The sequence below is a fragment of the Carettochelys insculpta genome, chromosome 4, assembly GCF_033958435.1.
Source record: "Carettochelys insculpta isolate YL-2023 chromosome 4, ASM3395843v1, whole genome shotgun sequence".
Lineage (NCBI taxonomy): Eukaryota > Metazoa > Chordata > Testudines > Carettochelyidae > Carettochelys > Carettochelys insculpta.
In genome coordinates, this window is record NC_134140.1 from 114,331,237 (window position 1) to 114,357,496 (window position 26,260).

A 26,260-nucleotide genomic window follows, 5' to 3' on the forward strand; every position below is an offset into this window, starting at 1 on the left:
GCACTGTGGGATAGTTTAGGAGGCTAATAAAATCAATTTTAATAATGCTGCTGTATGCACTTGCAAAGCTCGACATTGTAAACTTGACTTTCTTAAATTACTCACAGGGAAATTAGGATTACAAAAGTCACCATTAGAGCCCCTTAGAATTGACCTACTGAGTGCTGGGGTGCAGACAGATTGTTTATAAAATTGACCTTAGACCCTTAAAATTGACTTAATCTCCTAATGTAGACCAGGCCTAAAAGAAACAATTCAAATAATTGACTTTAAGGTTAGATGTACAGCTTGTTTTACTAGTAGTGCTCCCCCACTGACATTACATATTTAAGAAATTCAGTGAATTGTCAAAAAGAGAAACTTTCAGCATTGGACAGTTGCGTAATGGCTACTTTCTGGAACAGTAAAAGAGATCACTTCAAAATTGTTTATAGGAAAGGGGCCTAAACCTGAGTCTTCCAGAGCTTCAGGTTTCTTTTAGTCTATTTTTAGCAGTTTTGCATTTACCAGCTGCACAGTAAAGCACCAGTGTACTTCTCTCATCGGGTTGGTTGCCAAGCACTCTTTCCTTTCTTGTTACTAGACCTGCAGATATGTACCAAGAGGAGGTTTTCCCTTACAGACTCAGGACTGTTCCTTCTCCCTTCAAAGTCAAACAACAATAATAACAAATATATGTCCAGCCATCATCCGGCAAGTCAACATAGTCCAAGCCAAGTGATGTCTCTGTTCCTGTTGCTTAGTATGTGATATGCAGCATGAACAGCGCGTTTATTATTTTGCTAGGCCACAGAAATACATACAGAATTCAATACAAGTTCACCTGTAGTTAGAAAGAGTCATTTTTGTGAGCTAGAATATTTAATATTTCACATCTCAGGCAAACAAAAGGTCGAGTAAATCCTGGAAACTGCGGAGAAGGAAGTGGGAGGAGCGCTGTGGCAGGAGGGAAAAGGGGAGTGGAATGACCAAAACGCTAGCTGCTATTTAGGGCAGTGTAGACAGCCCCCTGGACAGACGTCTGTGTGCTGTACCGAGGGAGCTGCTAGCACAGCTGATCTGAGCAAGACTCTTTGAGCCCGGATTCCTTCCCGAGGGAGACTCCAGAGAAAGGAAGAAGATGAGCACTGTGGGCAAAGTAAGACGATGGCTTAAGATTGTCTGTTGCTGATTTCCAAGCCTATCTGATTACACAGCCTGAACGCATCTTCTCAGAGTGTTGTGAAGGTACCCCCAGCTGCACTCTTCCTCTGCAGCAGAGACAAGGGGGGAGAGACGGCACAGCTGGAGAGTGCTCTGAAAGTCTGACGAATCCCTATGCCTCCTGCTCAGGGTGCTGCAGAGCGCAGTAAGTGGAGAGAAAAGTAAGAGATGTTGCTGTCCTTGGGTTCCCTGGATATTCCTGGGGCTCTGGGGAGAAGACGGATCACATAACTGGGAAAGAGAGTAGCAGGATCACGCTGAGAGCAAGCCCCACCCCAGGGAATGGGCACCACTATGCAGTGAAGCTGTTTCTGAAGTTAAGAGGCGCAGATAAGGGGTTTTATTAAATCCAACCTTTAAAAAATTGACCTTGGACAAAATGAGGCAAATCAGAGAAAAGAGCACATTCCTGGAAGATGTGCTGTTCTGCTCAGAAATAGAACTACTTCCCTGGAATGCCAGTATGAATAACAGTATCTGAATGTTACAGAACTTGGGCTAAGTGCAGTATAAGGGACCCAATCCTTCCGTCTTTATTTCAGTATTATTTATTTTTACTTATTTAGCATTGACAATGTCCTTTGCACGCTGCAAAACAGAATGGTATTTGTCAGAAGTTTGCCAGAAATCTGTTTGGTGCAACTGAGGAAAAAGGTGGGGCAGCAGCCTACAGGGGCCATTACATTGGTGGAAGCTATTGAAATGCACAGCACAGCAGTCATTCCTCCTCTAGCCCTGAGAAAACCCCCCAGAACTCAGTCCCATCCCAGTCCCAAGTAACACAGAAGCAACGTATCTGCCCCCTTCATAGTTTTATAGTCCTTCTGCAGCACTCTAATGCCCAATGGGACCATAGCATGGATTAGAATCAGACTTGATTTAAAGGACCCCAAAGAATTCACACACTCTCAGGGTCTGATCCTGCATGCATTTATATCAGTAATTTTATCTCTGTGGCTTCGGTGGGAGTGCGCATGTGGGTAGAATTATTCAAATGCACAAATGTTGGCAGAAGCAGTGTCTGAACAGCAAACATTCAGGAGACATGGCACACTGCCAAACATGATTGAGGAAACAACTTGGAAAGTGCTGTGCTTTGTTTTCTGCATTGTTAGAATTCTCAGTCCTCCTGAGCATTATGGTTAAAATGTTTGTCAGAAATATCTCAGTAAGGACAGGGTGATAACCTGCTTGACCAGGACAAGACAGGGGCCGGGGCATGCATAAGAGAAAACGTCCTTCGACTTAAATGCAAGCAGGTTTAGGTCCTGACAGCACAACCTAAAATTATTTTACAAGACACTCTCATTCCATTAACTCTAAGTTCATATTTCTTCAAGAAACTGAACATTTGAGTAAAAATATACCACTATTAGGGAGAGTTATGATGAAATATTGGATGATCATATAAGAAAAAGAATAACAGGGCAACAATGGTTGCTAACGGATTGCAAGATTCCATTCCTGACCATTGTTAGCCGATGGTTGGGGGTCAGATACCACATGTGCCCTCACTTCATCCGAGTCTTTTACTGCTAGGACAGACAGTCCCTTCGCAGTGGGCAGCCAGGGGTGGCTGATGGATGCCCCAAATGTTGTACTGAGAGCCTCCTTCACCTGAGTCTTTGACTGCTAGGACAGAAAAAGTCCCATCGCAGCAGGCAGCCAGGGAGGCTGACGGCTGTCCCAAGAGTCTGCCCCGTGGAGGTGGCACGACTCAGCGCTCAGCTCTCAGTACGCCTCCGCAACGACCATGCTAATACAGCCGAAAACCGGCTGGGGTTCTTTTATTTGGGTTCAGTTTACACAGTAACAGGAGGAGTCAGGCTAAAACTTAAGCTTTCTTATCAAATAAATAGTAACTGTTTAACTCTTATGGTTACAAGGCTTATATTTCACTTCTTTAGTTACAAGCAGCTAGCATATAAAAAAGTACTTTAATTCATAGATCTATTATTAAATGCGCGCAAAAGAAAAACACATAGCAGGTATAATTCTCACCCCTGCGTTACCCGACTTTGGCGTGGCCAGCGTCTGTCACTCAATCCCTCGGGAAGAAGAGTACGAGGAGGGCACCCCCTGGGACCTCGGGAGGCAAAAACCTTCCTGACCGGCAGGTATAGATAATTGGAGCTCCAAAAGAGGGGACTGCCGGACCCTTCTTTATACCCCTTGGGTCACGTATACTCTTCCTTATCTTAAAGATGCCAATTGTGTTAGATCGTCTCGTGACGCTAATTCTCACAGGGGAGTTTCAGGGACTTAATTCACACCTGCGAGGTGGAGACAATTTAGACATTCTTTTCTTATGGGCGTCAGATTCCTCTCCTGGGACGATGTGTAGACGTATCAATCACCGGTACTAGCCAAGGGCAGCCTGAGGCCCTGGTCGTCTGCTAGCCCGTTTGTCTTTTGTTGTCTGGTTTTGGTCCATTCAGGGTCATGATGAGACAGTCCATCTGTGCTCTGACGCATCAAAGACTGTGCTTGAGATTAGCGCATCTGTGATCTCAGGCATTCCAAGACTGAGCTGTTTCCTTTGTGCTCTGAAGCACCTAAGAGGGGCAAGATGGAGTAGAGCACAGAGAATTCTGTCTGGCTACAGCCATTCCTGACTCTTGCTGCCCCTGACAGGAGCTTTTTCCTGGCTCCAAGGAGAGGTGGCGGCCCCTGGTTCCCAGCTCCCCTCCACTGGCTGCAGCAAGGAAACTGACCAAGGCTGCTGCCCTGGTCAGTTTCCCAACTCTGCTAGGATAGAGGAGCAGGGAACCAGGCTCCTGGCTGCTTGTGGGACCCAGGAAACTGACCAGGTCCTGGGACCCCTAAGCAGGAGGGAGCTGGGAACCAAGCAGCAGCCTGGTTGCCATCTCCCCACCACCTGTGAGACCCAGGAAACTGACCGTCCATGTGCTGGTCAGTTCTAGATCCCTCAAGCATCAGGGAGACAGGAACCAGGCTGCTCCTGGTTCCCTGCTCCCCACTACTCTGGGAGCTGGGAAACTAACCAGCCTGTTTCCCAGCTCCTGCAAGCCCAGGGGAGCCGGGAACCAGGCTGCAGCCTGTTTCCCATCTCCCCTGGACTTGCACAGCAATTCAAGTTACGCAGGGGTTGCAGGAACACAACACCCACGTAACTCGAGAATTTACTGTACCAGAATATATTTTTTTAATTTGGCTGTATCTTTGAATCTTGTATGACACTGCAAGATTTCAAGGATGAACACATATTAAAAAGCCTCCAATTCCTTATTGCCCTCAAAACTAACAGCATCTGAATTAAGAGTCTATATGAAAGTTGATCATATGGAGTTTTTCTTTTTAAAGCACTAATGTAGCCCCATATATATAGCATCTGAAGCCCAGATCAACAAAGGGACACAGACCTCAGATTTAGACTCTACTGCAAACTGCAAACCTTCCCATGGTGCTACTTAGCTCTGTAGGTGCCTACATTTTTGCTTAAAAAAATTGCCTGGCCACTTAAGTTTCTACCTCTAGGCATCTGCACTACGTTCCATTCTAGAATCTGGATGCTAATCTCATGCCAAAGTCCCAGCAAGATCCACAAATCAGTTGAAGACAAGGATTTCCCTGCCTGTCTTGCCTGTGTGACCTACTCCCTGGAGTTGTTAGTGCACAGTAGCAGGTCACACTGCCAGGTAGCGCACGGTATGCTAGCCCAGCTTGCCATGGACTAACCTGCCATATGGACAAATCTTCACTCCGTAACCTGGAGGCTATGGCACTCACCTATGAGAAGGACCCAGGTCCAATCACCAGCTCCAAGGATTCTTTAACTATTTTTCCAAAGTGGAACACCTTCCACAGGGGTCAGTGGCAGAACCAAACAAACCCTGCTGGACACTGATGTGATAGAAACTACTGGTCACAGAACCCCAGTTGAAATTGGGTTGGTGTTTATTTCAGACCATGGCAAATATAAATAAATCTGAAAATCTCCTGTTCATATAAAGCCATTCATCTTTCTAGTCCTCCATACCCCGCACAGTTCTCAGCTTCTCCGCTGCAGGAGAACACTTCTGGAGCAGGGTCTTAGGTTGCTGCATCCCTAGCATGTTGCGATGATTTCTTCAACCTCGTACCCCCCTACATTATTTCACAGTCTTGGGCCCCACCAGTACACTCGTTATACGGCGCACAGCACAGAGATTCACTATGGCAGCCTTTCAAACGTACCTTACTTCCACAACTTTCATAGGGTCCATTCATCATTGCCTTCTGTCCGGGATCTGGCCAAGCTCCCTCTGCTGGATACTTGTCAGACTGCTGAAGATATCCATATGCTGAATCTCACATGCCTTAGCTTTCTGTGGCGGAGCAAATTTTAAACAATGTCCCTGGCTTTGGGCCTCCTGGCATGCACTCCTGGTGCAGACCTCACATCCAAGCCCTGCTGATAGGACCTCCTCCCCTGTAAATCTGTCCTTATGGGTAGGGACCAGCCTTTTATCTCCCCTGAATAAGTGACCATTTAAAAACTAAAGACTGACCCCTGTTGTCTCTAGTCTGGTAGAAAAATGCTGCAACAGTCAGCAAATGAGCCACATGAGAGGAATTCCATGGTGCAACAATTTCATAATAGTAAGCAGAATTCATCAGCTACCCATAGACAGAGTCCCCATATCGCTACCCACTGCAGCTTGTGCTTTCTCACGACAAGAGGAAATAAACTACTACCTTTCTGACCTGGTAGGATTTTACCAGACTGCACTCAACTTGTATTGACATCAATTGTTCCACATGATGCAGGGCAACCATCCATCAAGCCTGAAACTGCCACACATGCCCAGAAGACTAGCACAAGGCCACCCACCCACATAAATCTTAACTAAGACCTAATCCCAACTCTGGTCTATTCCTTTATGAGTTCTTTGCACAGTGATGAATTTCACCCATAGGGATGGATTTTGCAATGAGTTTTTATAGGACAGTCACAGTTCACTCAATATTTTTAAAAAATGAAGACATTTCCAGTGCCAGTTGGCAGATCTGATTCCTGTGCTTCTTAGCTGGCTAAAGGTAAAATGTCTTTAAAAATGTTCATGCATTGACTCAAACAGTGTGTCTTGTCTCAGCTATTTTTGAGGAACACCCCCAGTTCAGGCTGCTCTCATTAGAACGGTGTCTGGAGACTGTGACGACAGATCCGTCTTTTTAAACATCAGTTCATAGCTCAGATAAACAAATTCATTTGGAACAAAGGGTCTCAGCCAAGAAGTAATAATTCTAAATAGCTAAGGAGGAGAAGAGTGAATTTTTGTATCTGTACAAGTCTTAAAAACATAAGCCAATGCTATCAGATAAAATTTGTTGAAAGAACAGATGGATTATCACCTTCCCTTACCAGTGGAGGCTTACTCATATTTTAAGCCATTGGATGGCTCAGATTTTAAACGACACCCTACCAGAGAAGCCTTAAAACTGGCAAGCAGACACAAATGATTTTGCTAGGGTGGGTGAACCCCCATGGAATATAGGGCTTGCTCTTGCCTGGGGAGTACGCCAGGGTGTGGCCTGAAAAAGGAGACATGGCTAGAGAGTCCTGTGCTCCAGATAACTCTAGCTGCAGAATGGCCATTGGATGGCTTAGGGGGGGTGGCCCCAGGCCCTGTGTTTTGGGGAGCCCTGCAGCGCCCAGGGAGGCCTGGGAGATTACTGGCAGGGCCTGGTACTGGCAGCTGGGGTTGTACCAGCCCCTGCACTCACCAGCAGCAGTGGGAGCCATAGGAATCTGAACAGCCCAGCCCGAGTGATGGGGTTGGGAGCTGGGCCTGGGAGAGCAGAGAGGGCTGGAGCTGGTTCACTCTGTTTTACAATGTCACAGTGAGTATGGGAGAAGGCTGACCTCTGCTGCTGGCACCAGGTCCTGTGGTAATCTACCAGGTTGCATTGCTTGGAGGCAGGGGTGCAATAGGGCAAGGACTGCAGAAGGGGTTGAGTGGGGGGAAAGGTAGCTGAAACACAGGCAGGAAGAGGCGGAGCCTGGCACGGAGAGTGGTGTCCCGGGCCCCACCTCCCACTAGGGACAGTGCTGGCATTGGTAACTTCTGTTTAACATCCTCCCGAGACACTAGCAGAATGGAAGGAGTGTTATCCTCACCACAGGATTAGAATATACCACTTGTTTTTTCTCCCAATACAGAACAGAAATATTTGAACACTTTTGATTCTTCTGCCTTATTACTGATAATTCTACCATTTCCATCTAGTGAAGGACCAATACCATTGTCAGAATTCTTTTTCTCCTAATAGATTTTAAACACTCTTTATTCTCCTTAGCTCTGTTTGCCACAGATCTGTTCTTGTGTCCCCTTGCTTCCCTTATCAATTTACTACAAGTCGTAACTTCCGATGTATATCCATTACTATCAATCTCCCGTCCATGAGTTATGCATTTTTTATTTTTTATTTATTTAAATGGAATTATTCTTGGTTCACCCCAGAATGAATGAGGTCAGTGTCGGGCCCTTTATTTCTCAAAATTCACCAAAGAGCATGCATAAAGTAAAATCTCTAAATCCAAAATGTGCTTACTCCTTTCCAAGGTTATTAAATGCAAGGCAGCCATTGCTTGGGAAGCAGGGAGCCCCTTTTCTGTTGAAGAGGTTGAAGTCGCCCCACCCAAAGAACACGAAATTCGAGTTAAGGTAAGCCATCTCACTTAATGCTGCTGTAAAACTGAAGTAGTGTAACAGTGAAGGCTATTGTATTTGAAAAAGAAAAAAACAATTAAGATTAACCAACATATCCTGGCTGGGAAAATCAGCTACAAACATAAATAAAGCATGGGCCCCACTTCACACAGGCTAACCCCTGGACCCACACCTTCCATCCACCCCCACTGCAGCTGGAACCCTGTCTAACCCCCTTCACAGCCACAGCCCCAAGATCCTTGTCAACCATGTACCCAAAACCCTGAGACAACCCCCGTACGATATCCTCCCCATGGCCAGTTAAGAACATAAGAACATAAGAATGGCCATACTGGGTCAGACCAAAGGTCCATCCAGCCCAGTATCCCGTCTGCCGACAGTGGCCAATGCCAGGTGCCCCAGAGAAGGAGAACAGAAGACAATGATCAAGTGATTTATCTCCTGCCATCCATCTCCTGCCCTTGTACTGAAGGCTAGGGCACCATACTTTGGAGCCCTTCCCTCCCACCTATCTGTCCAGAGAAACCCCAAGTTGGTGCCTGCAGCCAGGCAGACCCATCACAACTACACCTCCCCTGCACAGACCCCAAACTTTCCCATAGGAATAACACTTCCTCAGCTGCCCCAGAACCTTAAATCAAAAGCAAAAACTTCCCCCACCACACTCACACAACTAGGGTCTGGTGGCAGCAACAGCTCTGGGAGAGGCAGTGCCTCCCTTGGCCTATAATACCTGCCACTCAAGTTTAACTGTCTGTTGAAGAGGGATTGATACTTGCTTTGTATTGCTGAAGAGGGCCACAGCGTACCACTTCCCTAGATCATACCAAGATGCACAGGCTAGCAATATTTCATGAGAATCAGATTTCATTCACTTTGTGCATTGCTTCTCAACAAAAAGGACAGAGAATGATTGTATAATTTAGGATTACTTGTCTCCATACAAAGGGTATCCACGTTTATTTTTTCCTTTGCATATTGATGATAGTTGGGTCATGCAAAAGCACAACAGAGCAGGGTCGCAACCTTTGCTAGGGTTTGGTGTTGAGAACCCTCATGAATGCTGAATTTCACGAATATGGCGGACTCCCAGGAGGCAGAGACTCGCGGCAGGGCCATTGGGAGCCAGGGAAGCGGCAGCTGCTGGAGTTCTCAGCCTCAGGGAAGTGGCAGCCACCAGCACTCCTTACCCCGAAGAAGCAGTGGCTGCTGGTGCTCCCTGCCCAGAGCAGCTGCCAGCTCTCCCTGCCCGGAGCCCCAGGGAAGTGGTGGCCATTCGCAAACAGTTGAATCTGCGAAGGTGGCACTCATCAATGTTGCGACCTTGCTGAAGTTCCAGGGGTTGGTATGATCAAGGCAAGAGCTCAAATCTCCCATCAAACTTGATGGGATTGGAGTGGTAAGGGTAGCTCTCCAATCTGATTCAAGTCACAGTCGTAATTCTCCATGATCAATCTACAGTGTGAATGTCAAGGTGTTGCTCCCTTGCAGATTGTTGCCACGGGGGTGTGCCGTAGTGATGCTCATGCTGTAAGTCCCAGTTATAAGGAGGGTCTTTTTCCAGTCATCCTGGGCCATGAAGGAGCAGGAATTGTGGAGAGCACTGGACCAGGAGTTACTAAATTTAAACCAGGTACTTATATTTTCTATACCATTGTAGGGTGAGAGCTTTATTCACCATTCTGAACTGGGGCTGTATGTTGATGATACATTGTTGAAGTTAATGATTTATACCGGTATGAACTGCTGAAACCAGTGCAGAATCAGGCTAGAAGTTAAGTTATAATTAAACTTTCGGGTTTATACATTATGGGGGATAAAATGCAATGGGATAAAGGAGCACTTTGGCTCCAGAGTTAGGCCAGACGACCTGGCACTAATACAGTTGCTGGAAACAGTGCACATAAGCTCAACTCCTCCTTCATACCACCCTTCTCCCAAAGGTGATCAGGGAATTACTTACTTTCTGTAACGACATTGCAGGGGACAGGAGTAAACATCAAGGACAGTGAAAAGCTAGTTAAGCCAAAGGGCAAAGTTAGCACAAGAAAGAAGGAATATTAAATGGCCTTGAACAAACTCAGGCTGGACTTTAGAAGTTTTCTAATGATCAGAGGACTGAGGTTATGAAACAGCTTTCCAATAGGAGTGGTGGAGGCAAACAACTTTATCAGTTGTGACAAACAAAGCTGGACAAATTTATGAGTGGGGTTGCATGACAGAATAGCGTGTGATGACAGTGGGAAAGGCTCAGCAGCCTTCATTGTCCTTCCAGTTTGTCTTATGTTCCTAACATCTCATGCTTATGGGCTCATCCCTTCAGATCTGGAAGGGATTTCCCCTTCCCAGTGTGTTCAGAGGAAGGGGTATCTCTACTTATTCTGAAGCAGCAGAGATGGTTGCAGTTGGAGATGGAACACTGGATAAGGCAGGCTGGTATACACTGAAAGTGGCACTTGGGTTTTTGGTTTTGAGCTGTTTTTGTCCTCAATTTGTTTTGATTCCTCATGGAATCATCAGGGTGCACCTCAATTAATCAGCGCAAGAGCTTCAAGGCACTGATGTATCTGAGGGTATGTCTACACCATGAGGCTAGGTCCAAGTTATTAAGGTCAATTTTTCAGCAACCCAATTTACAAAGTCAAGCTGCATGTCCTCACTAGGTGAATGAGCTCAATGGAGCATGCTTCCCATAGCATGGCTGCCCTTGACTTGGAGAGTGATACACTTTGGGTAGCCAGCCCACAATTTCTGCTGCCAATTTGTATTCTGAGTTAGGCTCCCACTGCCTGATGGGACATAAACACTGCAATGGGTGACTCTCGGTACTTGTTAGCTTTCAATAATGAATTTCTCTCCTCCCTTCTTCCTGCTTGAAAGCAAATGGCAAACAATTTGTTGTGCCCTTTTTTCCCCTGGTTATCCAGGCAGATGTCATAGCAGCACAAACATGGATCCTGTTCAACTTCAAACTGCTACGGCAAGCATTGCAAACACCTCGCACATTATACTGCCATTTGTCCAGAGCCTAGCCAGGAGCTGTTGGAGGGAAGAAGAATGTGAGGACATGCATGAAACCACTGAGTGGAGCAACTGCCATACGCTGGCAGCAGTCAATCCTGTGGACACAGTGAAACGCCGGTTCTGGTTCCACACACTTATAGCTCTAGGACGATGACCAGTGGCTGCAAAACTTTCATGTGCATAAGGCCATTTTCACTGAACCTCACAAATTACTTTCCCATGCCCTGAAGTGCAGCAAAACCAGAATGAGAGTGGCTCTCAGAGTTGAGGAGCAAGTGGCAATAGCTCTGCAGAAGCTTGCAATGTCAGACAGCTACCAGTCAGTTGGGAATCAATTTGGAGTGGGTAAATCTACAGCGGAGGCTGATGTGATCCAAAAAGCCAGGGCAATCAACATCCTTCTGCTAGGGAAAACAGCGACTGAGGAACATGAAGGACATAGTGGATGGCTTTGCTATGGTGGGGTTCCCTAACCATGGTGGGGCAATAGATGAAATGCATATGCCTATTTTCGCACCAGACCACCTTGCCAAAGAGTACATAAACCACAAGGGTTACTTCTCAATGGTCTTGCAGGTGCTGGTGGATCATAAGGGTTGTTTCACTGACATCAATGTGGGATGGTCAGGAAACGTGCGTGACGTGCATCTTTAGGAACTCCAGTCTCTTCAGAAAGCTACAAGATGTAACTTTCTTCACAAACCAGAAAAATGCCAAGGGAGATGTTGAAATGCCAATAGTTATCCTTGGAGACCCAGCCTACCCCTTGCTCCCTTGGCTCATGAAGCTATACATAGGCAGCCTAGACAACAGAAAGGAGCAATTCACCTAGAGGCTCATCAAGTGCAGAATGGTAGTGGAATGTGCTTTCGGCCACCTAAAGCAACACTTTCCCAGTTTATGGATGATGTTAGACCTCAGTAAAAGCCACATTCCCAGTTATAGCTGCTTGCTCTGTGCTTCACAATATCTGTGAAAGCGAGGAGGGAAAGTGTCTGGTGGTGTGGGGTGGCGGTTTGAGGTAGATCACCCAGCCACTAATTATGAGCAGCCAGATTTCTGGGCTATAAGGAGAGGACATTTAAGGCCACTAAGAACCACGGACGCTTTGAAAACCGGTTTCACAAATGACCAGGCGGTGGTGTGACAGTCATGCATGTTGTTCTTAACCAGCTGCCCCCTCCATTATGTGCACAAGTTGAAACTCCCACCTGGCAACATCCCTCCTTTGGCAGGACCATGGATGTTGCTGGACCAGAGAACCCCAGCTGTGCAAGGCTGAGTGGAGGAGCCCTGCTGGTGGCAGGGAGCCCTGCCGGCAACCCACTTGGGGGAGCCCCATGGATGGCCCCAGGGCAGAGAGCCCCACTAAGGGAGCCCAACTGGGGTTGGGAAGACCCTCTGTGAAGAGCCCAGCCACAGAGGGAGCCCTGCCAAGAGCCCCACCAGCAGCCCTGAAGCTGAGAGGCCCACCCAGGGCCAGAGGGGTGAGCCCTGCAGTCCTTCGGCAGGGAGCCAGTTGGGGCAGAGACCCCCACTGGCAGCCCGATTGTGGGGAGCCAGCTGAGGCATGCAACCCTGCTGGTAGCCTTGCAGCAGTGGGAAACCCAGTCAGGATGGGGAGCCCAGCAGCCCTGTGGGAGAACCCTGCAGGAACAGAGCCTCCTTCCAGCGAGCGTGGAGGCCTGACCTCCCCTCATCTGGCAAATCCTCTCGTTCAGGACCATTCAGGTCCCGAGGTGTCAGACAAGGGAGGTACAACCTGTACTGGCCTGTAAACCCCAAACACACAAATAACGAGTTGACACAAGCAATAAAAATGCATGCTTTCTGAGCAACAGCATTTTTATTAAGGAAAAGCAGGGGACAGATATAGAAAAGGAGTCCAGGGCAGGATCTCATGCAGGGCAAGAACAAGCTGCCAATTACAGCTCCCTGTGTGTCCATCACAGCTGTGGGAATGACAGTCTTCTGTTCCAGCAGACATCCCTGGGAGTTGAGTGCAAGGCTGCCCTAGACTCCCCCTGCCCCACACACTCTAGGGAACCTGGGAGAGGAGGCGTTGGAAGTCAGTGAGGGGGGCAGATGGTTCAGCATAGGGTGTAGGGGAATTCTGTGCTCCAGATGCTTTTCCTGCACCTCTACCAGTTGCCTAAGCAGCTCTGGTTGCTCTCCCAGCAGCCTCAAGCTCTTATCCTGGGTCTTGTGTTCATGTTCCCTGCATGTTCTCCTCTCCTCATGCACCATTCATATCATCTGCAGCATCATTCTCCTCAGTTCATTTAGTTGCACCTTGTTGGTGCAGTCAGATCCCATTTGCTCATTAAACATCTCTTCTCAAGTACCTGTTTTTTGCCTTCTGATCTGTGTTAGTCGAAGTACTGGAGGACCTGGGGTAGGAGCGGGTAACAGACTCACCGTTGCAGCTGCATTGAGGGGAAAGAATGAAGAGCAGACATTCAGGAAGATACACTGCAGAATGCAGAAGCTATTCTCTTACCATGAATGAGGTACATGAAAGGTGTGTTATGTACAAGGCCAAAGTTAGGTTTTTAAGCACCTTCTGGGTACATACAAGGCACACAAGCCCTTCACAATATTGCTGGACTCAGTTTGGTAGCAGGCCTGGTAAGCCACAGTTGGGGGTTCTTGTTCTTTTGCTTCTGCTTGGAAAACATGTCTGACAGAGTGGCTGCAAACTGCAGCTGTCTTAGCCAGGCCTCAGTTATCAGTCCCAGCTTGGAAGAGATGCACAGCGAGCTTGTTCCTGTTTCTAGCATGTGACAGGGAATGTAAACAACATCTGAATTATTATTCTGCTCAGCTATGTTACAGACTCACATATTGTGTGGAAAATATAAATTGTAATATGGAGAAAGAAATGTCGTTAGAAACAAACAAACAATCTTTTGCGCTAAAAATATTGAATGTAATTTAACAACTCAGGCAAGTCAGAGGTTGAGTAATTAACAGAGAACTAAACATAGATAGGGCCTGTTTGGAGAATTTGCAAGTCTGGGCCTATGAGACTGAAAAAATAACAGCGAATTGTGTAATAACTTTAAAGAAACCCTATCTAGTAAATATTGATTCTTCTAGGTGACAAAGTTATCCCACTCTACATGCCTCAGTGTGGCCAATGCAAGTTCTGCTTGAATCCAAAGACCAACCTTTGTGAAAAGATCAGGTAGGAATTGGAAACATTTTATCTTGCAGGGAGCAGCAGGAGAGACTATTCCACTGGGCCATGGATGCGGAGGGGCTGTGAGGCACTCACAGAAGCAGATACGGTTCTCTGCTTAGCTTCAGCCTGGGGGCTGCTCTAACCTTCACCAGTTGAGATAGGCCATCTTACGACTGGCAGGAGCTGGAGCACAGCCAGCTCCAGACAGGCCTTATCCCTCCTGCCCCTTATATGTCTCTTACACTGTGGTAAGAATGATGATATAGTAGCCACGCACACCCTTTTATGTTGATCAGAGTCTCCCACCATAACACTCTGCAGAGGAGATGCAAGGGCTTTCCTCTCCCTTTTTCGCCAAGAGGAGTCAGGTCAGAGAATACCCCGCTGTCTAGTCATCTTGCTTGTCAGGCACTTAGAAAGTTCCATGAACAAAACATTGGTCTTTGCCAGCTTTTAAATGCAAGTAACAGTCACAGGAGAATTGTTCTCAAATATCCAGTTGAAAAACCTGTGTGTCAGGAGCCAGGAGGTGCACAGTTTAGCAGAGGAGAACATCTGGACACCCCAGTTAAAATCTCTGTTCAGGACAGACATAAAAGCGAGTTTGATGCTTGCGCTCTTCCTAAATTCTCCTGTTCACATTCGACCAAGACCAGTTTGATGATCTTTGCTCGAGTGGAGCCAGTGTGCCTGGAGTAGCAGCAGGCTGGTGAGTTGGAGTAGAGGGGGGCTGACATCAGGAGACAGTGAAAGGTAAATTCCTTTTTTGTTGTTGTTTTCTCCCTAGCAAAATTAAAACACCTATTTCTGATCAAGACCTGATGCCTGATGGAACCAGCCGGTTCACCTGCAGAGGGAAGCAGATTTACCACTTCATGGGGACTAGCACCTTCTCTGAATACACCGTTGTAGCCGAAACCTCTCTTGTTAAAATTGACGATGCTGCTCCTCTGGATAAAGTCTGTCTGATTGGCTGTGGTTTTTCCACTGGTTATGGGGCTGCCCTCAATACTGCCAAGGTGAGCTAATGAAAGACCAGCTCCTACTCACTATACTAACATGAACAGTTCCTTCAATGAGGCATTTGTTTCACATAATTATCATGAATTCAGTAGGTCTACTTGCATGAACTAGTGTGCAGTACTGTCTCTAACGGTTAGTTTAAAAGGAGAATTTGCTGTTTTAGTACATTAGCCTTAACCATTTTGCATTGTACACACAGGCCATGTCTACATGGTGTGCTGCTGCCGGCAGGGTCATGCAAATGAGGGCACTCGACAACACAAATGAGGTGCTAATTTACAAATCGCACACCACATTTGCATACTCTCGTGTGACCGCTCTACCGACAGAGGCTTCTGTTGTCACAAAACAAGCCATGGAGATGGGGAGTTGTCAGCCGAAGTCCCCCTTTTCAACAGCCCCTCATCCCTCATTTTTGTCAGTGATTAAGGAGCTGTTGACAAGGGGTGTTTTACTCAACAGAAGCCCATCTACACGACTTCTTTTGTGGCAATGGAAGCTTTAGCTAGGACAGTGATCACGTGAGAGTATGCAAATGAAATGCGCAATTTGTAAATTAACACCTTATTTGCATTGTTGAGTGCCCTCATTTGCATGACCCTACCAGCAGCAGCAAACCGTGTGGATGTGGCCACACAGTTTAATATATATATATATATATATATATATATATATATATATACACACACACACACACACATATATACACACACACACACACACACACACACATGCAGGTACAATGTAAAATAACAATGCAAAAGTTCCACTCGTGTTGCTGGTATATTTTTATACAGTGTCATATATTTTTAAAATCTTTAGTACAGTTCTAGTTTTAAAAACAAAACTGTAATTGATGGTTTACCTCAGTTTCAAGTTTCTACATTTCTGTTGTTAATTAGTAGTAAAGAACATTTAAACAATACACCAAGGGCCATTTGAGAGGCATAATCTGGGTGAGTCAGGAATCAAAGGACACGTTAAACACACAAGAAGTGGGTCATTTCTTTTATTTTTCAAACAGTAAAACGGATATGGTGCCATCCAACCTGTGCATTTACTGTGGTTTACTGACAAGAGCTGGAGCTCACAGACAAACATTTAGAAAGCTGCTTTTGTGTCCAGAGTTCTAAAGCCATTGCCTAACCATTCTTAGTATTACAGGTCGAACCTGGGTCTACTTGCGCTGTCTTTGGCTTGGGGGGAGTCGGCCTGTCAGCTGTCATGGGCTGTAAAGCTGCTGGTGCTTCTCGGATCTTTGCAATTGACATCAACAAAGATAAATTTTCACTGGCAAAAGAGTTAGGAGCCACCGACTGCCTCGATCCTCAGGATTTCAAGAAGCCCATTCAGGAAGTGATAACCGAAATGAACCGTGGTGGTGTTGATTTTGCCATTGAATGCATCGGCAATGTTGCTGTCATGGTACGTTCATGTTTTTCTGTACCAGATATGGACTGGACACACAGCTTGCTTATGCATATTAGATACAGTTACTACAAGATCCTTTACTGCTCTGCCAGGTCTGGCTAAGGTTAGCTTTAAATAAGGCCTCTTACACACAGTGCCCCTAGTGACTGAAGCATATAATTCAGTTTAGACAGGTTAGTTTTACCCCACTGATGATAATTCAGTTTAGAGTTCCATTACAGTATTTATATTTTGGTCTCAGGGGTAACAGGTGTGATATGACCACTTCATTGGGAAAAAACAGTCGGCTACACTGCAATTGTTGTTTTTGTTACAAGACAGTAATAATTCATTACAAATACACCCCCTCCAAGGCCCCTCTAAAGACCATCCCTGCAGCTGTCTCCCTGAATAGCTCCTCCCAATATGGTACAGTCTTGATGTGGAACTTACAAGAATAAAGTGGCTAACCCTACTTTTCTATGGGCTGCACAGTGTCTTTACAGAGGGGGTACTGGAAGGTCCACTTCCTTAGCTGTAACTCCCTGAGATGTTGTTTCTGGGGAAGCAAAATGTTCTGCAGAACTCACGAAGCACCTGCTGAGGCTGCACGTTTTAATGAAAGGGAGATCTGCCCATTTTGGGAGATGGATGCTTAGTACAGTAAACCATTGATATACGCAATTTCCACTTGTGCTTAACTTACGTTAACATGAGTCAAAATCCTGGGATTCCCTGGGGCAGGAGGCTGGCAGGAGTGCAGTTCCTCCACCTGCTCCCTGCTCCAGCCCCAAGATACCCCAGCTGGGGGAAGCTGGGCAGGCAGACAGTCCTGCCACCCTGGCTTCTCCATGACTTCCCCAGCTGGTGGGGGGCTGACAGGAGCATCTTCCCAGTTCCTGGGAGTGGTGGGGAGCTGAGAGCCATGCAACAACCTGGCTCCCAGCTCCCCTCCACTGGAGGGAGCCAAGAAACTGACCAGCGATGTGCAGGTCAGTTTCCCAGCTCCCGCCAGTGAAGGGGAGTCAGGAGCTAGGCTGCCACCTGGTTCCTGGCTCCCCACCACTATGGGAGCCAGGAAATTGACCAGTGCTGACCAGCTCCTTGTATCTAGCTCTGGGCAGGTTTGTGGGCTCGTAACACATGTTCATTTAGCCACTGCATCATGTGGAATGCCAAAGGCAATCTCTCAAATTCCTACTAGATGTCAACTCAGACACTATCCCTCTCACTGATTGGGAAAGAGAACCAGATAAGTGAGACATTACCTCAGGCATTTCCATAAAGCATCTTCTCTAGTTCTCACGAGTTGCACCAATCAGCAAAACAAACCTATAACCTCAGTGTTCAATTTCCAGCCCTCAGTTACATAAGCTAAATGTGCGATCTTGTTCCTCTATGTGTTTCCTCCAAGAGGGTACATATAAATTTATCCCTTGCTCCCTTTTTGGTGTTGTAGAGATTCATATGGTGCCATTCCATAAACCAGAAATCCTCAAAAACAGAAATTTATTACATTCCTCAATCTTTTTTTCCCATAATTATTTAGTAATTACTAATTTCTTTGATCCTACTTAACCCATGCAAACTGGTACTGAGTATACCACAGAGGTCCGATATTTATCCTGTCTCCTAATACCCCAGCACATCTGTGGATTCAGGAGCTACAAGATTATGGGATAATCCAGGGGTCAGCCACCTTTCTGAGGTGGAGTGCCAAAATTTGACCTCCACGTATGGTCGGAGTGCTGCTGATAGTTTTTAAAGTCACTAACAATCCCACTTACAACAGTTTCATTAGTAAATAAATTAAAATGCAGAGCTTTACTGTTTAGTTGTTGGTTGGAAGAACTAGCTGGTCTTTTGTTAGTCCACAGGCGGCCTGGCAGGGCTGAGCTCCCACCTCACGTATCAATGAAAAATCAGGTCACGTGCCATTCTTGGCACCCATAATGGGAGTTGCTGACCCCTGGGATCGCCTCTGAAAACAAAACTGTTTTGCGGCATGAGGTATAAATTTACAAGAATATGATTCCAGGACCAAATTCTGGTTTTGTTCAACCCAAGGAGAGTATGGCCCTGACATTTACTGGAATCACTATTTAATTTTTAATACAAATGACGTAAAAATGAATTACTAAAACAAGCAGAATTCCTGTAAAACATTTGTCTTTAAGTCAGGTGATTGTGGTATTAACCAGGTAAGACGAAACACAGTACTATACTGACTTTTTGGAAGGCATAAAGAACACATGCAATCTTTCTGTATTATTATTGTTATGGCTCCTTCCCCACTCTAGCAAGATAAATGCAGAAGTGGGGGCCAGCAAAAGTACCTCCAAAACCTTATCTACCAGGTTTTGGTACAAACTTCCCCCCCCAAATCCTAAAAACCTTAGATTTTGGGGATAAAATTTGCTGCCACCACCCAAGCAATAATAAGGAAACCAGGGAGAGACTACTTGGGAAATCTCAGCCCCAAAAGTAAAAACCAGGACACAAACATTAACCAACACCAAGTTAATAAAAAGAAAAAGAAAGAACTTTTATTATTACAACAATATTTGTGTTGCAAGCCTCATGACTAGATGGAAGAGTCACAAAGTAAAACACATGGGGAGTCTCCACCACGGGCCTAGAACTTAGTTACAAGGAGAGTAAAAGAACATTTCTAAAAAGTGCACAGACATCAGACCCCACTTCCCAAACCATAAAACAATAAAGCCTAACGGATCTATTTAAACTTTACCATACGTACAGAAGATTGGAGGGCCCGTTTTTGGAGGGAAATATTTTGTGTCTCTCTCCTTCATGGCTGGGGAGAAGAAGAAAGGAACAGAGAACAGAAGAGGGAGGAGCCAAAATTTAATTCTTACCTACATTCCTACAGGCCAACCCCACCTGGCTAAGGAGGTTAACCCTTTTACTCCCAGACTGCTGGCTAACCCTCATGATCATAACAATTATGTCAAAGAAATCTTTCTTGTTTTGCAAATTTCTAGATCATCTTTATGTCTAGCTGAACTGCAGTGATGGGTACGACAGGCACTTTTAATTGTCAGCAGCTCTGAACACTCTTTCTTCCATGATGAAAACTACTGTTCTCCTGATCCTTGTTTTTTGACAATTAGCCAGGTTCTGTAGACAGCAAGGCTGGGTCTACACTTAACTTGAATGTCGACGGCTGCTACACAATTTTAGGTGTGCCAATTGCATACCAAAAACCAAGTTAGCAGCAATCGATATTCTTCTCTGTCCTCACTGCAGAACACTGATGGAGTGCTCCTCCCATTAGCATTCCTTAATCCGTGCTGGCTTGCAAGGAGTTCGATCTTCCACAGCAAGTATAGACCCAGCTTCAGGTACCTCTTAGCCTGCGGCTAGGAGTTCAGTCCTCACTCAAACTTCCATAAAAGTCTAAAAAAGTTTGATCCCACAACTGTAATGAGTTCATCTTCTGCCCTTTAAATTGGAGTATGCTTTGTCTTTCAGAAAGCTGCCCTGGAGTGCACCACAGTAGGCTGGGGAACTTGTGTGATTGTTGGAGTGGCGGTGGGAGGACAAACAATCAACGTTTCTCCCATGCAACTGATAATGGGAAAGAAAATAAATGCCACTTTCTTCGGAGGTCAGTTTTCCTACATAGTTTAGCCGTAAGAAAGCGGCCGGGAATGGAGGGGATAGAAGAACAGTATTATTCATCTTACGTGAGATCTAAGATATATTTTCAAAAACATATTGTGGTTGTTTTGCACTACATGTGGGTAAATATAAACTCAAACAAAAGGACTGTCTATCATCCAGCTCAAGAAAATTAATCCAAAATTGCACAACCTTGCCCTCTCTGCACACTGCATTCTTGGAAGCCGAGCTGTATGCTGTTTTGTATTTTTATAGGAAAAGCAGAATGTTTCCATACAAGTGAGTGACTATGTCAGTGAGATATTTCACAAGGGGAGAATGAAGAGAGCAATCTGGATTTATTGAATCCTGTGAAACTTAGCAACGCCAAAAATTGCACGCCCAAAGTCTAGTATACTCACCCTATCATTTTATTTAGATGTGAACCATTGTAATTATTTTCATTGAAAAAGACCGCAATTACTACAGGTTGAACCTCTCTAATGTGGCACTTTCTCCTCAGTCAGCATCCATGGTCCAGCATGATGTTAGTTAGCCAAATGTCCATTTATTGTGGGTGAGGCCAAGTTTCCCACAGTCCATGTAGATTGTTTATAACCACCAGTCCTGGCTCCCAGTGTTCTGCACTGTTAGTTCACTCTAATTTACCCCTAAATGCAGCGCTGTTTTTGTGCCAGTACGGACCAATACTCTACACCAACACCTTGGCAGCCCCAGCTGTGGGAACCCCAGCCGGGGGGGGTGGGAGACCCCAGCAGCCCTGCAGTGGGGGGCTGGCTGAGGCACAGAGCCCTGCCAGCAGCTCCAACCCCATGAGCCTGGCTGGGGAAACCCTGGCAGCCCCAGAGGTGGGAGCCAGCTGGGGCAAGGAGCTCTGCAGGCTGCTCCAAACCCAGAGACCCAATCAGGTTCAATGGAGCCCTGGAATCCCTGGGGCTGGGAGCCCCACCAGCAGCTCCAGCCCCGGGGACTGGCCAGGGGTCCCTGGTAACCCCCGGGTGGGTAGCTGGCTGAAGCACAGAGCCACTTGGTAATTCCAGCAGTAACTAGGGGTAACTTAAACAACCTCACAGGAAAACATGTTGAAATTGAGTACTGACTTAATGACCAGGCTGCTGTTACTTTCCTCTCGTCATACAAAATACAGCTTTTTTCACTCCCTGAGCTTTGCCGGGGAATACCAACACAACCAGGACATCACCATAGTGGAAACTGCACCCAGAAGGATAGGCTGAGGTGACACAGGCTGCTTGTAGCCTCAGTCCCGCAAGGGAGCCGGGAGGCAGCTAGTAGACCCCATGAAGAAGGACCTGCTTACAAGAGGGCAGAACGAGCGTTGATCCAGATATTCTCTTGGGCAGCCTGTGGGGTGAGGGGGACCTTCCACAGACTCCCTGCCATAAGCTAATGCTGACCTCTCCCATGGGAGCGCTGGGGGAGAATCACAGTACGGTAAACCCTCGAAATGTGTGATTCTGAGTTGTGCATAACTCACATTAATGCAAGTTAAGCACAACTCAAAATCCTGCTCCCCCAAGCCCTGGTTCAACCCCCTGGCCCCCACAGGGACCCAGTTCAAATCCCCCCCAGGACCCGCTCATGGCTCCGGCTCACCAGCCCTCAGGCGCAGCTCGGGCTCAACTCCCCCAGACCTGGTTCAAACCCCAGTCAGTTTATCACCCACGTGCAGCTCTGGCTCAGCGCCCCCCGCCCCGTGCCCAGGTCCAGCTCACCACCCCTGTGTGCAGCTCTGGCTCAAATCCCCCCGCCTGCGTGGCTCCAGCTCAAACCCCCGACCTGCCCCGGTTCAAACCCCCAGCTAGCTCACCACCTGAGCAGAGCTCCATCTCGACCCCTCTTCCACAAGCAGCTCTAGCTCAAACCCCCCGTGGCCCGGCTCACCACTTGAGCTCGGCTCCGGCTCGCCACCCCTGCTCGTGGCTCTAGCTCAACTGCCCCCCCCATGCGGCTCCAGCTCAACTCTGCCCCCACCCCTACCCCTGCAGCCCTAACCCATCCTGGGCGTAACCCTCCTGCCCCCCTCCCACAGCCCCAACCCACCGCCAGGCTTAACGCTCCCCAGCTGGCCCCCCAGCCCCAGGACTTACCTAGCAAAAGGAGCTCCAGGTGCTGCTGCTGCTTCCCCAGCTGCAGAATGTGCGTTCTGCTGGTGGAAAGAAGCAACCCGCCATCCTATGCAAAACTCGATCTATGCGAGGCAGTGTGGGAAGGGAACCCTTGTGTAAAATCGAGGCACTCCTGCACACACATCCCCTCCTGAAGTGAATCCCTGACTGAATTCCTATTCCTGAACCAAAATTACCTTTTTTCTAACCAAGCCAGAAACCTAACAAAACAAACCAGCAGTCCTGCAGCACTTCAACAACTAACAAAATCATTGATTAGGTGCTGAGCTTTCACGGGGCAGACCCACTGCTTCGGATCTGGTGACAGTGCTGTACAAGAAATGGCAGGACGGTTTTATAACACAGATACAAAACAAACTGAAATAAAAACTGACAAATCAGGTACATAGAATAGAAAGGGGCGGCGGGGGGGAGGCTGGAGGGGAGAGAACTACTAACTGGAAGTGACCTGCCCGAGATCACTATGACTATCAAAGACAGGAAAGCTGCCTTTGTGATGCTCTCTCTGTTAAGGCCAACTGTCAAAGTATTGAATCTGAGCATAAATTGCAGTTCACATTTCCCTTTGTAATCTGCTGTTAAAGTCTCTTTGTTGTAAGACATAAAGTCTTTAGCAGAATGGCCCACTCCACTGAAATGCTCACTGCCAGGTTTATGTGTATTCAGATTCCTAATGTCTGCTTTGTGTCCCTTCATTCTGTGGCCAAGTGATTGTCCAGTTTGTCCAACACACACAGCAGAGGGGCATTGTTGGCATATGATGACCTCTCACCCACAGCTTCATGAAGTGACCCTCTTGAGCCTATCAATAACAGAACACCACTTGTCATTACCTATAGCCCCCAGCTCAATGCCCTGCACAGCATCATCACCAACCTACACCCTATACTGGAACATGGTGCTACACTCCAAGAGGCTCTGGGTGAGAGGCCTGTTCTCTCCTACAGACAACCTCCTAGCCTCAGGGGAATTCTCACTAGCAACCACAATAATACTAATCCTGGAACTTTTCCATGCAACAAACCCCTTTGCCAACTTTGTCCACATGTTTACTCTGGAGACACCATCACTGAACCTAACCATGTCAGTTACAGCATTAGGGGCTCATTCTCCTATACTTCAATCAACGTTATATACGCCATCATGTGCCAGCAACGCCCCTCTGCTACGTTAATTATTTTGTTAGTCTTTAAAGTGGTACATGATAGCTTTTTTGTTTTGTTAGGATACAGACTAACACAGTTACCTCTCTGTTACAGTTATAAACCTATCTGATCTGGAGTGTTACATGCTTTGTTGTAGGTTGGAAGAGCGTAGATTCTGTACCAAAGCTGGTATCTGATTACATGGCAAAGAAATTCAATTTGGATGCCTTGGTGACACACACTCTGCCATTTGACAAAATCAACGATGCTTTTGATCTTATGTGTGAGGGGAAGAGGTATGGTGTTATCAAGAAATTAAATCAGCCTTATTGTGCCAATATAGCAACTATAAAATAAAATGTCATTTCAAAACCCACCAAAACTTTATTCCTGCCACTCACTTAGCAAAGCACATCTGACCAGGTAATCAGTATTTTCAAGGGGCTCTCATGCATAGTTTCCTAATCAGCCCAGTGTATCAGGCAGGGATTCATGTGCTTCCAGAGGAGGGACTGGGAAATCTACTTTTAAATTAAACACCTCCTTTTTTAGTTTTGTTTATAAGAAAATATCAGCACCGACAAACCTCTTTTTTAAAGGCTTTTACGCTACACTTTCACTGAAATTATTTATATAGTTTATTCCTGAGATATGTACTGAGTATATTCATCGCACAGCACTGTGTTCAACTTGCACAATTTGAAGGATGAATGTGAGGGGACATTTTGGAGGTACCCTCTGGTACATTCTGGCCTACTGCAGAGCCAAAAAAAGTTTGCCTTGCCTTAGTGCCTCTGGATGCTAGCACTTCACCCTCCCAGCACAAGCTGCTAAGCTGGTCAACAACAGACAGAGGTAGGAACAGATGCAGCCACAAAGGGTAAAAAGTGAGCATTGTCTATATGCAGGTGCTATGCACAAATGTTAAAAAGTTACAAATAAACATTGAAATATTTTCTATTTTCTGTTTGCAGCACCAGAACCGTCTTGGTTTTTTAAGGATTCAACTTAAGTTTTTGCAGACTCCCCTATGAATTTCAGCCTCATCTTCAGCCAGCCTCCCTGCTTAATGACTCAGTTGTCTGCCCTTTGCATGTTTCTGAAAGTATTTATGTTCAGTGCTTAACAATATAGAATAGGTAAACACCAAAGGTCACAACAGAGAACAGCTATAAATACACAGCTGTAAGTGCTATGTAAATGTATGATACCCATATGTAACATTTATACATGGATATGCAGACAGGAGGTCGCTTTAGTGCAATATGCTTCTTTGCTACATCGCTATATGTTCTTTCTAATTTGTATACAGTATCTAATCTCATTAAATAATAAATGATGGAAAATGTGTTTCCTAGCTTTTATACCCAGAGTATTCATTCCATTACATTTTTGTTCGTGTAGCCTTGCAAGACTGAAAACAGCCTCAAAGTGACTACGGGTTACATACACAAAGGGACTGAGCCTTGCAAAACAGGGGTGGGGAACCCCCAGCCCTAGTCTAGATCCACACTGCAGCTTGCCTGGATCCAGTCCCCAGGACTCCCATCCCCAGCATCTGGCTTGTTGTGGGCTAGAGGGTGTGGAGCCCCGAGCCTCATGGGTCAGAATCAGGCAAACTAGGACCAGATCCAGCCCATGGGCTCAGCCTGGTGTGGGGCAGGAAGTGGCTCCACAGGCCACCAGCTTCCCCTCCCCCTGGCTGGGAGATCAGTAGTGCAAAGAAGTGCTGCCTGGAGGCATCTCCTTCCTGGCTGATTGCCTGGAATTGCAGCCAATGACAGCAGAAGAGGGCGGTGGGGTCCACAGAGCCATGTGTGCCCCTGGGGAGCTGCACTAGGTAAGCACCTCCCACTGGCCAGGCTTCACATCCCCAGACTGCTCCTGTTTGCTTCAGAGAGGTATTCTGGTTTTATTTTTCCACTTCTCACTTGTGTGGCCCCCGACTGATTTGTCTGTACGTCTGTGACCTCTGACCCCAGAATGGTTGCCACCCCGTCGTAAGGCCTAACTTTTAGGTGATTTCTCTATATAACACATGGGGAGAGTGAGGTACCTCAGAAAGGAATTCACAGAAGTCAAGCATGGTAAATGGAAACTGCTTCAACCAGCCAGTCAGAAATGCTGACGAGAACAGTGGGGCTAAACTCTGCTCCTCCAAGGAAGTCAAACACCTCAGTTCACTGCAGCAGTCCTTCGGGATATGTGAAGGTTGCGTTCCGTGCAACCCTCATGTATCCCGAATTTCGGGTAAGTCGGGGGGGGAGGGGTCTTGGGCAGTGGCTGGGGCTGAGGTGTTAAGCCTGGGGTGGGTTAGGGCTGCGGGGGGGTGGGAAGGTGGAGTAGAACTGGGGTATGCAGGGGTTGGAGCTGGATCTGCGGGGATGGTGGACAGGGGGCTGGATCCTGAGCCTTGTGTACCATGACTGCTGCTAGAGATCGAGCCCCATGTGGGGCTGTAGTACGCAGGGGCTGAGAGCCCCTTGTGTGGATCGGGGATGAGCCTGGTGGGGGATGAGGGGGTTTTAGCCCGTGTGGCTGCCTGCACCAGTGGGCAGCTAGTGGGGGCTAAAATTCTTCTCCGTACCTTCCCAGAGTGGTGCCACTGTCAGCTTGACAGCAGTGCCACTCGGAGAAGGGGGTTTTAGCCCACGTGGCTGCCTGCAGCAGTGGGCACCTAGACAAGCTAAAAGCCTTCCCCTTACTTCCCAGAGTGGTGCCTAGTGCTGCTCTGGGAAGGCAGGGGAAGGGGCTCTTAGTCTGCCTGGCTGTCTGCAGCTGTGGGAAACTAGATAGGCGGACAGCCAT

At 46.9% G+C, this 26,260-nt stretch overlaps 1 protein-coding gene across 1 annotated transcript; it reads left to right on the top strand.

Moving 5' to 3' along the window:
- The first annotated feature begins 1,014 nt into the window (after positions 1-1,014).
- LOC142012775 (all-trans-retinol dehydrogenase [NAD(+)] ADH4) lies at positions 1,015-24,810 on the top strand. Its single transcript, XM_074993541.1, has 9 exons — positions 1,015-1,138; positions 7,770-7,871; positions 9,369-9,510; positions 14,001-14,088; positions 14,873-15,104; positions 16,273-16,533; positions 20,011-20,146; positions 23,610-23,748; positions 24,427-24,810. Exons 1-9 carry the CDS (start codon positions 1,121-1,123, stop codon positions 24,449-24,451), a joined length of 1,143 nt encoding a protein of 380 aa, XP_074849642.1. The 5' UTR covers positions 1,015-1,120; the 3' UTR covers positions 24,452-24,810.
- Positions 24,811-26,260: the final 1,450 nt, after the last annotated feature.